This window comes from Argiope bruennichi, chromosome 1 (genome assembly GCF_947563725.1).
Source record: "Argiope bruennichi chromosome 1, qqArgBrue1.1, whole genome shotgun sequence".
Taxonomy (NCBI): domain Eukaryota; kingdom Metazoa; phylum Arthropoda; class Arachnida; order Araneae; family Araneidae; genus Argiope; species Argiope bruennichi.
Window position 1 is genome coordinate 113,109,030 of NC_079151.1, and position 14,456 is coordinate 113,123,485.

At 27.4% G+C, this 14,456-nt stretch overlaps 1 protein-coding gene across 1 annotated transcript; it reads right to left on the minus strand.

Annotated features, from left to right (window-relative positions):
• Positions 1-5,441: 5,441 nt before the first annotated feature.
• Positions 5,442-14,078, minus strand: LOC129966216 (28S ribosomal protein S10, mitochondrial-like). The gene is made up of 5 exons (XM_056080632.1): positions 13,838-14,078; positions 12,659-12,792; positions 9,254-9,362; positions 6,766-6,855; positions 5,442-5,586 (listed from the first exon to the last, which is right to left on the minus strand). The coding sequence occupies exons 1-5, from the start codon at positions 13,931-13,933 to the stop codon at positions 5,497-5,499; spliced, it is 519 nt and encodes a 172-aa protein (XP_055936607.1). The 5' UTR covers positions 13,934-14,078; the 3' UTR covers positions 5,442-5,496.
• Between the last annotated feature and the right edge of the window lie 378 nt (positions 14,079-14,456).

A 14,456-nucleotide genomic window follows, 5' to 3' on the forward strand; every position in this document is an offset into this window, starting at 1 on the left:
TAGCAGAGAATAAGGGTAATTTTTAAAAGAATATGCAAGAAAGTCCTGGGGAGATCCCTCCCTTTGGTACCATATTGCAATAGTTCCTGTATACAACATGCTTTGAATAAATTTTTTGATTACTTTATAAATTACAGCCATTATTTAACTTCAGAAGTAAGTGATGATGAAGTTTCTTAAAGAGCATTTTAAAATATTTTCGCTCTTTTCTCTTGAGGCTTTGCTTTCCTATTGAAGTACGTTGATCTTCTTTTTAATTTTTATTTAGAGAAATTTTTATTCAGTAATCATCAGATATGTTTCGATTCAGCAAACCTATTGCGCCATTAGTTTAAGTTTGATCGCTTCCATTTCAAAACTTAACTTCAAATTTTAAGCGATATGAATAAAAAATTATAGAGGCGTATAGCACAATGAACATAATTTGCATAAAGCTTCTGAAATAGTACGAAAAAACAATGCTATTAACATTCAAAATATAAAAATATTTTATCGAAGAAAAAACAAATTCAAAAATTTGTTTCTCAGCAATATCATTTCCGTACATTTTTTCTCTAATTTTCATAATTTTCTTCAAAATATTAAAAAAAAATATTTCAAAATAATATTTTTTTAATAGCTGAGTTTATATACATACGTATTGCATCTATTTTAATAACATTTTTATGAACACACACACATATATACTTTTTTTTTTTCTCTCCTCTTACTTCTACTACGAAAAGAATAATGTGCAAATTTCTCTTTTCGTTATAGTTATTTGATTTAGTTCTTTGATTCATGTATTTTTTAAAAAAAATTAAGAGGTATAAGATACCATTATATCAATTGCATTTTTAGATTCCCTCACAATTTCAATCACCGAAATATGTTGCCATTTAAATGGCTTTCACCTTTACAAAAACGTAAAACCTTTCACCTTTAAAACAAATTAAAAATAAGACTTTTAAAAAAAAAAAAAAATTAAAAGAACGTTTTCTAGTATATAACGCTTGGAAGCAAACTTCATAACACATATTTGAACATATGAAGTCACTGAATCATACAAGCCTCATGTGTGATAAAAATATCATGATATGACTAATCTGCATTCTATGTTATCATCAGCATTAGTCACAAAACTGTCGTTGCTGTTCGATAACTGTTGTTGTTCGTAGGTGGTGTTGAATATATCTGACGTGTAGTAATTTTCACCTGAAAATTTTTTAAATACAAAAACAAGCTTTTTCCTTTCCTTTTTTCAGTATTTGCATTGCAAAGATGAGTTATATTCGATAAAATCGAACTATTTCAAAATCGCAGTTTATATGTTTTGAAATTATAAGATATTTTATCTTGAAAAGAATTCTTTAGACGGCTAGGTAAAAGAAAACGAGGAACTTTAAATTTTCGAATGTGTCTTTCTGAGGTTGAAAATAATTTAGATAGAAAGATGTTCCTTGAAAATAAGATTGATTTGGTAATTTCTCAAATTTATAGCAGCGCAAAATAACAAATATTAGGAATGAAATATATAACCGACAGGGTTGCCGCTCAAATCTGAAAAAAAAAAAAAAAATCCATGTGTTTTTCTTGTTTGTATATTCAAGATACGAGGAAACGAGCGAATAGCACTCATGTGCTAGTTATAATGGAATATGGTTTTAAAGAGTGGAAAAGAAGCCACAGTTTTAAAAAAATGGCATATTAAAAGAAGGTTTATATTTGAAAAATTCTTCATTTATTATCTATAATTTAGCAATACAAAATTTATATGTTAAGGGGGAACATTACCTTTCATGCTCTTTAAGTCACAAATTAAGGACTAGGGTGAAATAACATTCTTGTCATAATGATACAAATCATTCATGGATTACTTAACAAAACAAAACTACAAAAAAAAAAAAAAAAAAAAAAAACCCATTAAAAAGCAAGATTACTTTTTTTATGTATTCATTTTTTACAAATTCAAGTATTTGGGCATCAATTTCTGCAGATTTTTCAGCCATCGATTTCATACAGCTAACCCGTAACAAATAAGGTACATTTCTGTACGGCCTAACGTACATTTTTTAGCTATTTCACTTTCAGGGAACATATGTAAAAATATTTCAGATTGAATGCATTCATTGGACAAATATGACGCACCAAGTTTTAATGCCTATAAAAATTCAGCTTTAAATTATTAATTTTTGAACTAAAAAGTTAGAAATCGATTTATTTTTCGGACATCAAATTTGACGTTTTCGGATTCTTTTTAAATACAAAGTCTAATAATAATTACATTTTTTAACTGGCACGGAATTTTGTATATTTTCCTCGTTTGACATGACCAGAATGTGTTTGTTTTTCCATTGAACTTAGGTTTATTATTTTCTTACAAAGCGAGCAGTAAGCAATAAATGGATTTTGTGGAACCTCTCGAACCCATTCAGCAAAATCATGATAGATTTTTTTTTATTCGTCCAATTCGTATTAAGTACGGATTTTAAGCAGCGCATTGCTTTAGAAAAATCTCTAATGTACCTTGAATAAACTTACAGTTTTTCAAATAATAAACAAACCATTCAATAAACTCAAGTTAGGTTGACCAAACACCACAGAGATTGAATATTGATCATTCCTGCCAGAGAAAAGTATTCTATTCATTCAAGCAGTTCAGAAGTTCTCGCGCATGCTCGTTAGCCGGAATTCGGAAAAAGAACAACTGCATCTCAAATCGAAACTGGAATTATCTATACTGAAAATAAGGGGCGAATAAATAAAAATCTAGATAATTGTGGTGCTCATGATTTTTCCCAAGAACAAACTTTTAGATGAAAGGGAGAAGGGGAGGAATAACACCTTTATTGGCAACGGCAACGTCGTGATGTTTCAGTATTCCCCGGTGTGACAAAGTGGTCACGTGCACCTCCACATCATAGTTTCGAATAGTTATTATAACTTGTAAGTTTAGGGAAAGATTAAAATTAATTGAAACTAATTTCGACGAACGCATAATGCTCTAACGTCATGAAATTTGGTAGAATTGTTAGATTATAACTTTTATGATATAATTAATATAATATTTTGAATATTTATAGGGGAAATAGAACTTTAATGGGATTAGAATGGGAAAAATTATTAATAGAACATTGCAGGTGCATTTTACTATAGGGACTGATTTAACTATTTTAATAAGTTATTTTCGAAAAATTCCAGAAATTTCACGCGTGTAGGTCATTATAGCTATCTAAGGCCGAAACAGGAATAATTTTGAGAGATTTTAATCAACCAGATAGGTAACAGAGTTAACGAATTCTCAGTATTTTTTCGGACTCGAAATTTATGTAGAAATTGTCAGTTGCAGGCCTATGTCTTTACCTAGAGCTGGACACGACAGGATCATATGCTGGCATCTGAAGTAACTCGTTTCGAATAACTTAGATGTTCTTTTCATAAATTCCGAAACAAGCTCTATTTGGCGGTGATGATGAAGTAACAACTTTATTAGAAAGTAAGCAAGTAAGCTTCGGGCAGGGAGCTTCGCTGGTTTTAAACTTATTCTATTATATCTCAGCAATGTTATTGAATATAAGGCATTAATTTATTGATTTTTTATTGTCACTTTTTCAGAACAGATTTTGAATACCCGCTTTTTTTTATATGCTAGCTGTCTTAATACCATTATTCCATTCAGTTAAAAATCTATATATTCTTGTAATTTGTTGACTCTTATATAGATCTGTGGTGAATAGCATATAAGCCAGTAACAGCACTTCTACCCGAACAGCTGTTTTGGTATAATTGTTAAGTTACTGGACTGCTAACCAAAAGGTCCCAGGTTCTATCCTTCGTCTCACCTATCACTAAAGATCCTATTAGTTTTTCAAAAATCTTAAAAGGTGCATTACATAGCGTCGAAAATAAAATCAGTTATTCATATTATACTAGGCAAAACAAAAATTATGACATTAAATTTATGAATTTTTTTTTACATGATAAACTGATATACTATCTGTAAATTTTGATGTGAGAGATGCGAAATATATGATTAAAAAGTGTACGAAAAATCTATGGAGCTCATTGGTGGACCAAGAGTTACCAAATTTGATAAATAGTTATTTTTGCATAATAGACGTTCACTAAGAAACATTTCCTCAGTAACTTAGGAACATATTATAGCTCCCCCCCCCCAGAAAGTTTTACACCACTTTAAAATAAGCTTTACAAACATTATTGATTTTTGTTTTTATCTGCGAGAAAAGACCTGGGACAAAAAAATTATCTTTCTTATTTTCAAGAAACTTTCATTTTTATCCAAGGCAAATGGGACAAAGAGCGAACTGAACAATATTTTTATAGTTATTTTCTCTGAATAAAAAACTCATGCATTCAAATTATATAATCAAAATTTCTGCAGGTGGCTGGAAATCAGCTTTCACAACAATACATGATGTGATCAAGAAATTAGAAAAATGATTTCCAACCAGGGTATAACAAGGGTCCAGCTCGATTTTCTGAAGTCCTGCAGATACCATATACATATGTTCAGTAAAAGATTTAGGGCAATTTATAAAGACAGAGAAAAATGAAAACTATTTTCCTACTCTGCATATCTAATTTGTTTTAAAATTGTTTACTTTTATACATGCATAACATTACTTACTATACCAAACTGTAATATATAACTTATCTAATCGTATATTTCTTTTTTAAAGTTTCAAGAATTTAAAAGTGTCCAATTTCTATGGACTGCAAAACATAGAGAAGAGTTTTAATTCTTTTAGAAAAATCATCTAAATAATTTTTATTACAGTTTTCCGAAAAGAGTAGGTCCTCTCTCTTTCGACCGTTAGATAAAAGAAAAAAAGAAATTCTATAAATAATTCAATATTTTCATCATTAGTTTAAGATAAATGTTTTATTTAACTTAAATAATGTAAACAGAAAATAGAATTGAAAATTTCATCAGTAGAAGTCATTTAATTGTGTGCAACTATATTAACTGACAGCAACAATTTTTTTTTTTCTGCAATACTGACACAATCCAAGTATCAATTTTAAAATTTGAGAAAAATGTTCATAATAGATAATAAGAACTGTTTAAATATATAGCATTAACTTTTAAAATTATATTGTTATGATGAATTATCACAAAAATTCAGGTATCCAAAAAATTCAAGTGCCATGATATCCAATAAATTTTATTAAAAACTAACAAATAAATTTTTCACATTACAAAATGTGGCAGCATAAATAGCACTTAAATTATGAAAGTATCTAAATGAAATTGCAATTTCAAATAGTCCAATCAGAGACCTTACTTTTATTGAACAACATTCATAATTTCAAGGGAAAATCCCTCATTTTTGATGGGATCTTCCTAATGTTATAAATTTGAAGCACACATCAATAATAGGATGTAAAAACAAAATGAAAAAGGAGATACATTTTTAATTCTAAAATGAATTAATCATACATCTCTCTACTCTAACATTTTATTAAATGAAAATATTTTTACATGAAATGATGAGATTAAGCATTTTTGCGAGAATTGTCATGCCCTGCAATCTTTTTCTCAGGTAAATAATTTGCAATATGTTCAGGAAGCTTCTCTAGACGTGTCTGAAAATAAAGTATACATTAGGCAATATGGAAATTATCCTTACTATTGTTACTTACTGTTTATCCTTACTATTTATAGCTAAATCACAATTCAAATTAACTATTAAATTAAATCTAATAGTAATTAATGTATTAATTAATTTGAGCTATAAAATTTCTATATATGCTATGTTTTATGAAAAAAATTATTTAGAACTAATTTGCAGCAATTTATATTTTACAAGGTCCACATCTATATCTAGAGACATTGTAAATAATAAGTGCATTATTAATGTGTCAGTATTCTCATATGGTTTGCAAAAAGTGATATTAACAAAGGGCCGCAGTTCTCAATAAAATGAATAGTTATTTACAACCTTACATAAAAGTGTCTGTAATAACTGATTATCTGAGTGTAAATAAAATATCATTGTTGTAAGATTTAGTAAACAAAATAAGAAAATAGTTTTAAAATTTTTTTCTCAATATATTACATTTTTTTATAATAAAAGAATTAATAGTGGCGTAAGACATGGCATGAGCACAGGAACAAGCATCAGAGAAAAGTCATGGACTCTATCCCCTAATGTGATATAAACCAACATTATTCAAAATGTACTACCTAAAACTATGCTTTAGACAATGAATTGTTTGTTATAACAGGCTGGCTGCTGGAGGTATTCAAGTGAAATATATAGGAAACCAGCCACTTTGATGTCCTCCAGGAAAGCCAATTTACTCCCTTTTGTATAGGAGTTATGTTAAACTTCTACTTCCATATGTTGCCTAAATGCTCAATGAAATCAATGAAAGATGCCACATTTCACTTTTATTAAGATTCTCTAACTCATGGATTAATTAAATATGCAAGTCAAGAGGATTCTAATTACTACTAACAAGTGTGTTCCTAATTCTAAAAGTCATCATCTTTTTAATGATTCCCAACTTTAATATAGTTTTCATACTTTGACAACTATTCTTCTACTTCATGTGAACATACATAATTTATAACTGAATGATGAATAACTTCTTCAAAATAAATGTTGAAGTAAAATCTATAATTTAAAATATTAGATATCTTCTCTTTACATGCCAATATTACATAAATTTTCAATGCGCAAAACATTGAACATCAAACAACCAGAAACAGTTTTCACACTTCTTAAAAAAATTTAACAAATGAATAAAAGCATTAATTACCTTGGTAACTTTCATTCCCACACCTTCAGGAAGATTTCTCTGAATATATTCTAGATACGTATCTGCAGTAGATCCAGTGATATGCTTCAACTATCCACAGAAAATATAAATATATTGCAACAACTATAATATATTATAATGAAACAATAAGAAATTCACTTGAATTCGTCCAAATTGGAAAACTCTTAAATTCATGGACTTTTGCAACATTTTTCATCAAATACTTTCAAGCATAGTTGAATATTCAAATTAACTTCTTAAAGAACAAATTCGGTGTCATTTTTTTAATGAAGCTGATAAGAGAACTATTCAATTGAATTTTTTTAAAACTTTAAATTTTGTTGATAATACAATTTTGATTATTTAAAAAGTTATTATAGATAAATAATAAATATTTTAAGTATATATCCACAGAATCTATTAATGTGTGGCATTTAATATACCACTTAAAAAAAAATTCATTTTTTTTTTTTAATTTTTAGCTTCATTTGAAACAATGGATTCTTATAATAGTAGGATATGAAATTATGGCAAGTGAGGTTATTTACATTAATATATGCATTCTACAAGATAATAATAATAAAAAAAAAAAAAAAAAAAAGGCAGCACTTCATAACAAAAAAGTTAAAAAGTGCTTGCTCACAAAATTGATAGCATTCATGATTAATTGAGAGCATTCATATGAATAACTTACATTCAACTTAAAATGTTTACTCACCCTTATATTTAACACACAAAACAGAACTGAATCATTAAGGACAATTTTGGTTGTTTTTTCCAGTTGTTCACTGCATACATGCACACACACAAATGAGGAATTTGTCAAAAATATTCAGTGAAATATTTTGTTAGTATTATAGACATTCCTACATAGTACTATATACATTCCAGCATAGTTTTAAAAATAATTTTAATGCATTTTTAAACTATGCATAGTAAAAAAATTTTACAAAAAGAAGGTGCAATTTAAAATTGTTTGTCACATTTACTAAGATACAAGAGATAACAGGAAATTTTTTAGTTTGACACATGCACATGCACGCACGCACACACACACACAAACACTCGCATGAGCAAACAATTTTAGCAACGAATTACAGCAATTTAAATTTATTGTAATAGTTGATAGTATAATTAATATAGCAAGCCCCAAAAATTTGCACTACATTTATCTTAATTGCAAAAATATGTGAATATTGTTGGGGTTTTTCATGAATTTTAAATTATATATAGGGCATCAATATTTAAAGTATGTTAAAAATTTAAGCAACTTAGATAGAAATTTAAGCAAATGCCATAATTATGTATCAAATATTAGTAAAATAAAATTAATATTACTGATGCATATGCCTTTAAGGACCAACCACTAAATAGAACATTTTAGATTTCTGGAATGTTGTAACAATAATGCAACTGAAACCAAAGAATTAACTCATTCATGAAAATAATCATTATTTATGAAATCAAAACATTCTGACAAAGATTTAAAAAAATTCTCTACACCAGTGATTAAAAATGATATTTCTGAATTGTAAAACGTTTTTACATGATAATGTTTTTTCCATACAAAATTAGAAATAGATCCACAAATTCACAAAAATAATTTTAACTTCATATCAAATACAAGAAAAAGGTGTTCATGATTTCTCAAACTCAAGCACCTGAATGATTTCTTATTGATTTGGAAATCATCATTTTGAGAAACAATATCATTATGAATAGCAGAAAAATATGTTACATAATTTCTTCTAACAAAATTAAATGCATTTAATATTGTATTGCTACATGAATGGAATTTTAAAAGCATAAATAAATCTGTATTAATTATTATCATGCCACTATAATTATGGAAAATGCACATGTAATAGAATATTTTTGGGGGTATTAATTGGTATAAAATATTTATAAAAAAAGTTAAATATTTCCTGAAGAGCAAATACTGTAAAAAAAAACACATAAAAAAGAAAGAAACCATGAATTGTCTCCAAAAACTGCTAATTGTTGATGAAAATAAAAAATTATACTTATCTAAAAATTGGACCTGCTAGTTTTGATCAAACGTTTTTTAATGTGAATTGGCAGCAAAATAAAAAAGTAAAAAACTGAAAAGAAGGACTAAGTTTTCTTATTCTGTATTATTAGTTATATTTAAAATATACTTAATGTTTTATTTTTCTTCCAGAATTATACAGGATCTAATGTAAGTAAATCATCACAAAAATTAAATAAGAAAGAATAAGTTTATTTTAATTCATCCTATTATAATCCCAAAAAATTTTACAACTTAAAAAAATGTTTAAAAAAATATTTTAAGTCTAAATAACTGTAAGTTAATAATTGTTGAAGGAATAAGAGACAGTTAAGAAAATAAATAAATAATTCAGTTATTCAGATAAAAAAGGCACTAATAGTAATATAATTCCTTATTATTAATTTTAAACTACTATTCTAGGTTAAAAATAATAATTTTTTTTCAGTGAATGCTTACTTCAAACAAACGAAAATAGGTTCTGAATTCATATTGCACACGATGCTTTTTATAAATAAAAATAGATTTTAGCAGTGTTCTTCGTGCCTTATGAACCTGAGGCTCCCATCTACAGAAACAAAAATGAGAAATACACAGTTAATTAAAAGTATATTTACAGGGAAAAATAGATAAAATAAATAATAATGGGAATAAATTCTCTCACTCTCTCTCTATATATATTAAATCTCAAATGAGAACTGCAAAATGTATTTTAAATCAATTTACATAGAATGAATTTCTGTATATTTTATGTACAATTCCCTTTCTTCACAAAAAAAGCAAGAACTAAATATAAAAACATGCACTTTTAAATTAAAATTCATGAATTTTGAAATACTATTTTCTGAATAAGATAAGAACATTCACAATTTTATGGTTTACAATTACAGCATAAAATAAAAAAAAACTAATCACACAAAATCATTATACATTGACATGCCTAAAGTAGTTAAAATACCTCAAAATGACTTAAAAAATTATTCTTATTTTTCCAAAATAGTTGAAGTTGAAACAAGAAAATAAACTAGGTATAGCTACACCACTAACATATCCTTTTCTATATTTTCCTTTCTTAAAATTGCCTCAATAGAAAATCTTCCTTTACCCTTCTTTGTAACATTTCATTGTACTATAATGGGGGGGGGGGTGAAGAGCGAATAACATAAATACAAAGGGTGATCCAAAAAAAAGTTTACAAGGCGAAGGAAAATTGTTTTATTAACAATAGACACAGGATACAAATGGTAATTAAGAGACATATGTGGCGATCACTTCTCTACATAATCACCAAACTTGTTGAGGCATTTATCACATCGCTGGACCAATTTGTTTAACCCGTCTTGTTAATAATTAGGTCCCTGGCTATTAAGCAAGTTCTCTGCACCTTTTTGAACATCACCATCTGATATGAACTTTGTTTTGGATAAGTGTTTCTTCAAGGCTGGAAAAAGGAAATAGTCACTGGGAGCCAAATCAGAGCTGTATTGGGGGTGGCTCAATACCTGCCACCAAAACATTTCTAGCAATCCTTCTGCCCACTTCAAAAGAACGACACTATTTCACCACCTGCTTCGCCCCCCACACTTTAACGATTTGTCATTGAATGTCCGATGGGGACACATTCTTGGTCCATAGAAATCATATCACAGCTTGCACCTCCATGCAAGACCACTTCTCTAGTAGTCTTACCATTATTGTCGCTGTTTCTGGTCTCAGTACTATCTGCTTGAACGACTGGTCTAAGACAACTAGCGCCATGTGTCTCCACTCTGGGTAACAATATTCCCATCCACAATTTCTACTTTCCAAATACTGCTGTTTGTAAACTTTTTTTTGGATCACCCCTCATATTTATTTACTTAATTTAATACTGTTTTAATAATAATTATTCAACATAAATCCTGAAGAAACATATCACAGTAAAGACATGGCAGTTTCTACTAAAATTTCCACTAAAAAACACAAACTATTGGTTAGAATTCTACAACCTCTATATTTATCTTTATGATGACATGTTGCAAACAACATGTGCTATTTTTTATTTTCATTTTCAATCTCATCTCTCTTTCAAATCAGTAAGGTACCCAGTCAAGAACAAAAATTTTAATAAAAAGAAATGAACAAAACAACAAAATTATTCAATATACAAGCTGATAATGCTGTTTGATACAACAGATGTTTATATTAAGCATGTATAGATGAGGACATGGCAAAGAACAAAATTTCAGCAAGAAAATTTTAAAAATGATTTACATTATCAGAGATGTGAGTGATCAAAAGGCAAAAAAGAGGAAATCCAAAAATGTGACAGGAAACAACGAAGGAGGAAAAACATACAAAAGGTATGAATTAAATAGTCAATGCATTAAAATAATTAAAACTACAGCAAAATTAGCTTTAATATTCATTTCAAAATATTCATAAAAGTAAGAAATCAATAGCATATGATTTTTAAAAAGACATTTCAAAAAGTATATTGTCCAAGAAAAATTGACAATCATTTTTTTAAATAAATATTTCTCAGTAATTTGACAGCTTTGCCAGATATTTGCTTCGCAACTTCTTTTGATACTAGCATTTTCACTAGACATGTCATTGTCTTGTTTCTTTTGTTTTGATAAGAACTTCTGCACTGTAGTTCCTTGTTCTTGAATTTATATTTTTACAGTGATTTCTACCTACTTTAGCTTTAAGAGAATCCTTATTTTTATATAACTGAACTGCAAATTTCTTTTCTCTAGCTTTTACTTCATACTAGACATAAATTCATATTTCACAATTTGAATGGCATAAAACAACTCTACATTTGGTCTACTTGCTTCAGAAGTGATACCAAATTAAAGATGTTAAAACTTGATTCAACTTTAGATCCATTAAAACAAATGAGCATGAAACATACTTTTTTAATATTAGCAGAAATTGTTTAGATTTTTTAACTTCTATCTACCAGTTTACTATTGGCTTTTTCTGCTATGACTGCCATAAACTAGCATTAAACTCCAAGTCATAAACACATTTTCTACCACCCTAATGACATTCTTTAGTCAGTAGATCAGGAAAACTTTACATGAATGTCAAAGAACGAGAATGCTTCCAACAAATAGGATCAATTGCTGATATATATTGCAACAATAGATTATCCAATGGCATCATCTGCAAAGTTTGAGAACATTCAACATATGCTTTCAATATATATATATATATATAAATTTCTTCACTATCTTTAATCTTGACTTTGGAGCTGAAGTGGAAAACCTTTTAACACCACTCCACATAAATACAGATATTGTGGGAAGATTATTATTATTATTTTGATAAATTGCAAGAATTTTATTTTTAAAAAAGTAAAAAAAAAACATGACAAAACTCAATAAAAGAGGAAGACCACAAATCTTCGAAATAATCATTTCTTGAATTATGCATACTTTTGTTAAAGTATTTTTAGAGTATTAGTAATCAGAACAAAGAAAACTTCAACTGTCTTTGTTGTTAATCATTTGTTTTTGGTTCACCAGCATCTTTTCCATTTTAATGATAGTCTGATTGTATCCAATATAAAGCATGATTTAATTATGATAAGAATTCTACACGATATCCGTACTTTATCACTGTCAATTAAATAAAACTAAACGGATATAAAATAAAGTGATTTTTACTATTCTAATACTGCAAACAACTTAATACTATTGAATCTATATCCTACAGATTTTTATACTTCATCTTATACAACTTACTTCATCTTACACTTTATTTTTTAGCACAACTTTATTTTTTATTTCTTATTTAATAAAAAGTAATATAGCCACAAACACAAATCTTAAGCAAGAAGGAGTATAATACAGCAAAACATTTAGGGAGACTTACATTCGTGCAATATGGACATCAAGTTCAGTAGCAGCTGTTTTTGCAAAAAATTCATAGCTGTTAAGGACAGCTCGATCATGCCCTCTCACTTCAACAATAATAGTTTCATAAAGCTTATCAAGATTTTGTTGTGCCTGAAAATAAAATAATTTGAACTAAGCATATTTTATACTTAATAATGTTTCAGAATTTTGAAAGCTGCTTATTGCATACACAATGAAAACATTATTTTTTTTAAAACAAACTAATGAACTAGAAAATGTTTATATTAAAAGCCAATAATTTACAGTAGTTACAAAAATACTAAACATTAAAAAGAAATATTTTTTCAGAACTTTATGATTACTTATATTTAGCTTGCAAATGATATTTATTTGAATAATCTTTTAAAAATTTCTAGTTGTTTGCAAATTTATTTCAATAGTATATTAAAAAACTGAAAAAACTCTGATGAACTTTAAAATACTAAATTATTTTTAGATACTAAGAAATCAAGAAAATATATTTCATAGATGAAGAGAAGAAAAAAAAATTATAACATTGTATTTCTAAATAATTGGAAAAAAATGCACATGAAAATTAATCCCCCCCCCAAAAAAAAATCAACTAAGCTCAAATGAAATACCAAATAATTGCCCCTTATATGAAAAAAGCATTTATAACATGCATAAATTCTTATGATTTAACATAATAATGAATAAAATTTTATTAATATAAATTTCAAAGGAAATAAAATATTTGTTTTACAAAAAAATATTTAAATTTTTATTTATAAGATTGTAAAGTATCAATATATAGGAAAATAACTAACTGACATTAATGTCAATATGAAAATTGCTAACAATTAAAAATAACCTTAAAAAATAATAAACTTCCTCCAGTGGCAATAGTCTCTTTGAACTTATTATTGTCATGGTATTAATAACATGATACTTCAAAGGCACAAAAGTAGAATTGATATGACTGTGATAGTAAGGTTGTTATTACTTAAACATATATGATCACTTTGTTCCATTCTCAAAATCTAAGTTAGCTGAAACAAAATTATAAATTTTTTTACACAGATTTTATGAAATTAGTGTTCTTATTTTCACTTGAAATAATCTCGAATAGTTCCTAAAAAATTACCATTTTTTTAAAAAAAAAACTGGTTTAAAACTTCCAAAAAAGAAAGCTTACCAAACTTGCTGGATTTACAAGGGACGAAAACATAGGGGGTTTAAGAAACACATTTGTATTCAGAGTATTCAAACGACTAAGAACTGATCTTAGCATTTTAGGTTGCTTCAATAACTTCTTTTTACATGAAAATTATAATATAACCAATATTTTTTACTGTGTATGCAATACCATACTTCAAGCGATATTAGAAAAATTTTGTCGTTTTTTTTTGTAAACAAAAAACAGACATAAACATTGCTCTCTATTCAGTTCAGTTCTTCCATAAATATACTGCTTTGCGTTGTCTCATGGGTTAATTAGGACAAATCAAGTACGATAGCGTAGTAAAACATCAATTTATAGAAGGGAAAAAAACTGACGTTGTTTTTTTTTTTAATTAAGACGATGTTATATTAAAGGGAATACGTATTTATATGTATAATTTAAAGCATGATACAATGTTTTTATATAATGTCTTTGGATCTTTATTGAGGCTGTGACAATTTATTGATAATTAATAAAACAAGGACTACCAAATAAAATTTTTCATGCTCATTTTCCAGTTTGGTTCGATTACTGTACATTATTATTGGTGTAGTACGGCTAAACTCTAAAAGAATATATTAAACAAAAATTT

Excerpts from the sequence above, each read along its gene's own strand:
- LOC129966216 (XM_056080632.1), bottom strand. The coding sequence starts at position 13,933 with ATGCTAAGATCAGTTCTTAGTCGTTTGAATACTCTGAATACAAATGTG. Across the intron at positions 12,793-13,837 it reads TTGTAAATCCAGCAAGTTTG|GCACAACAAAATCTTGATAA; the intron begins GTAAGCTTTCTT and ends TTTTATTTTCAG. Across the intron at positions 6,856-9,253 it reads CCTATTTTCGTTTGTTTGAA|TTGAAGCATATCACTGGATC; the intron begins GTAAGCATTCAC and ends TTCTGTGGATAG.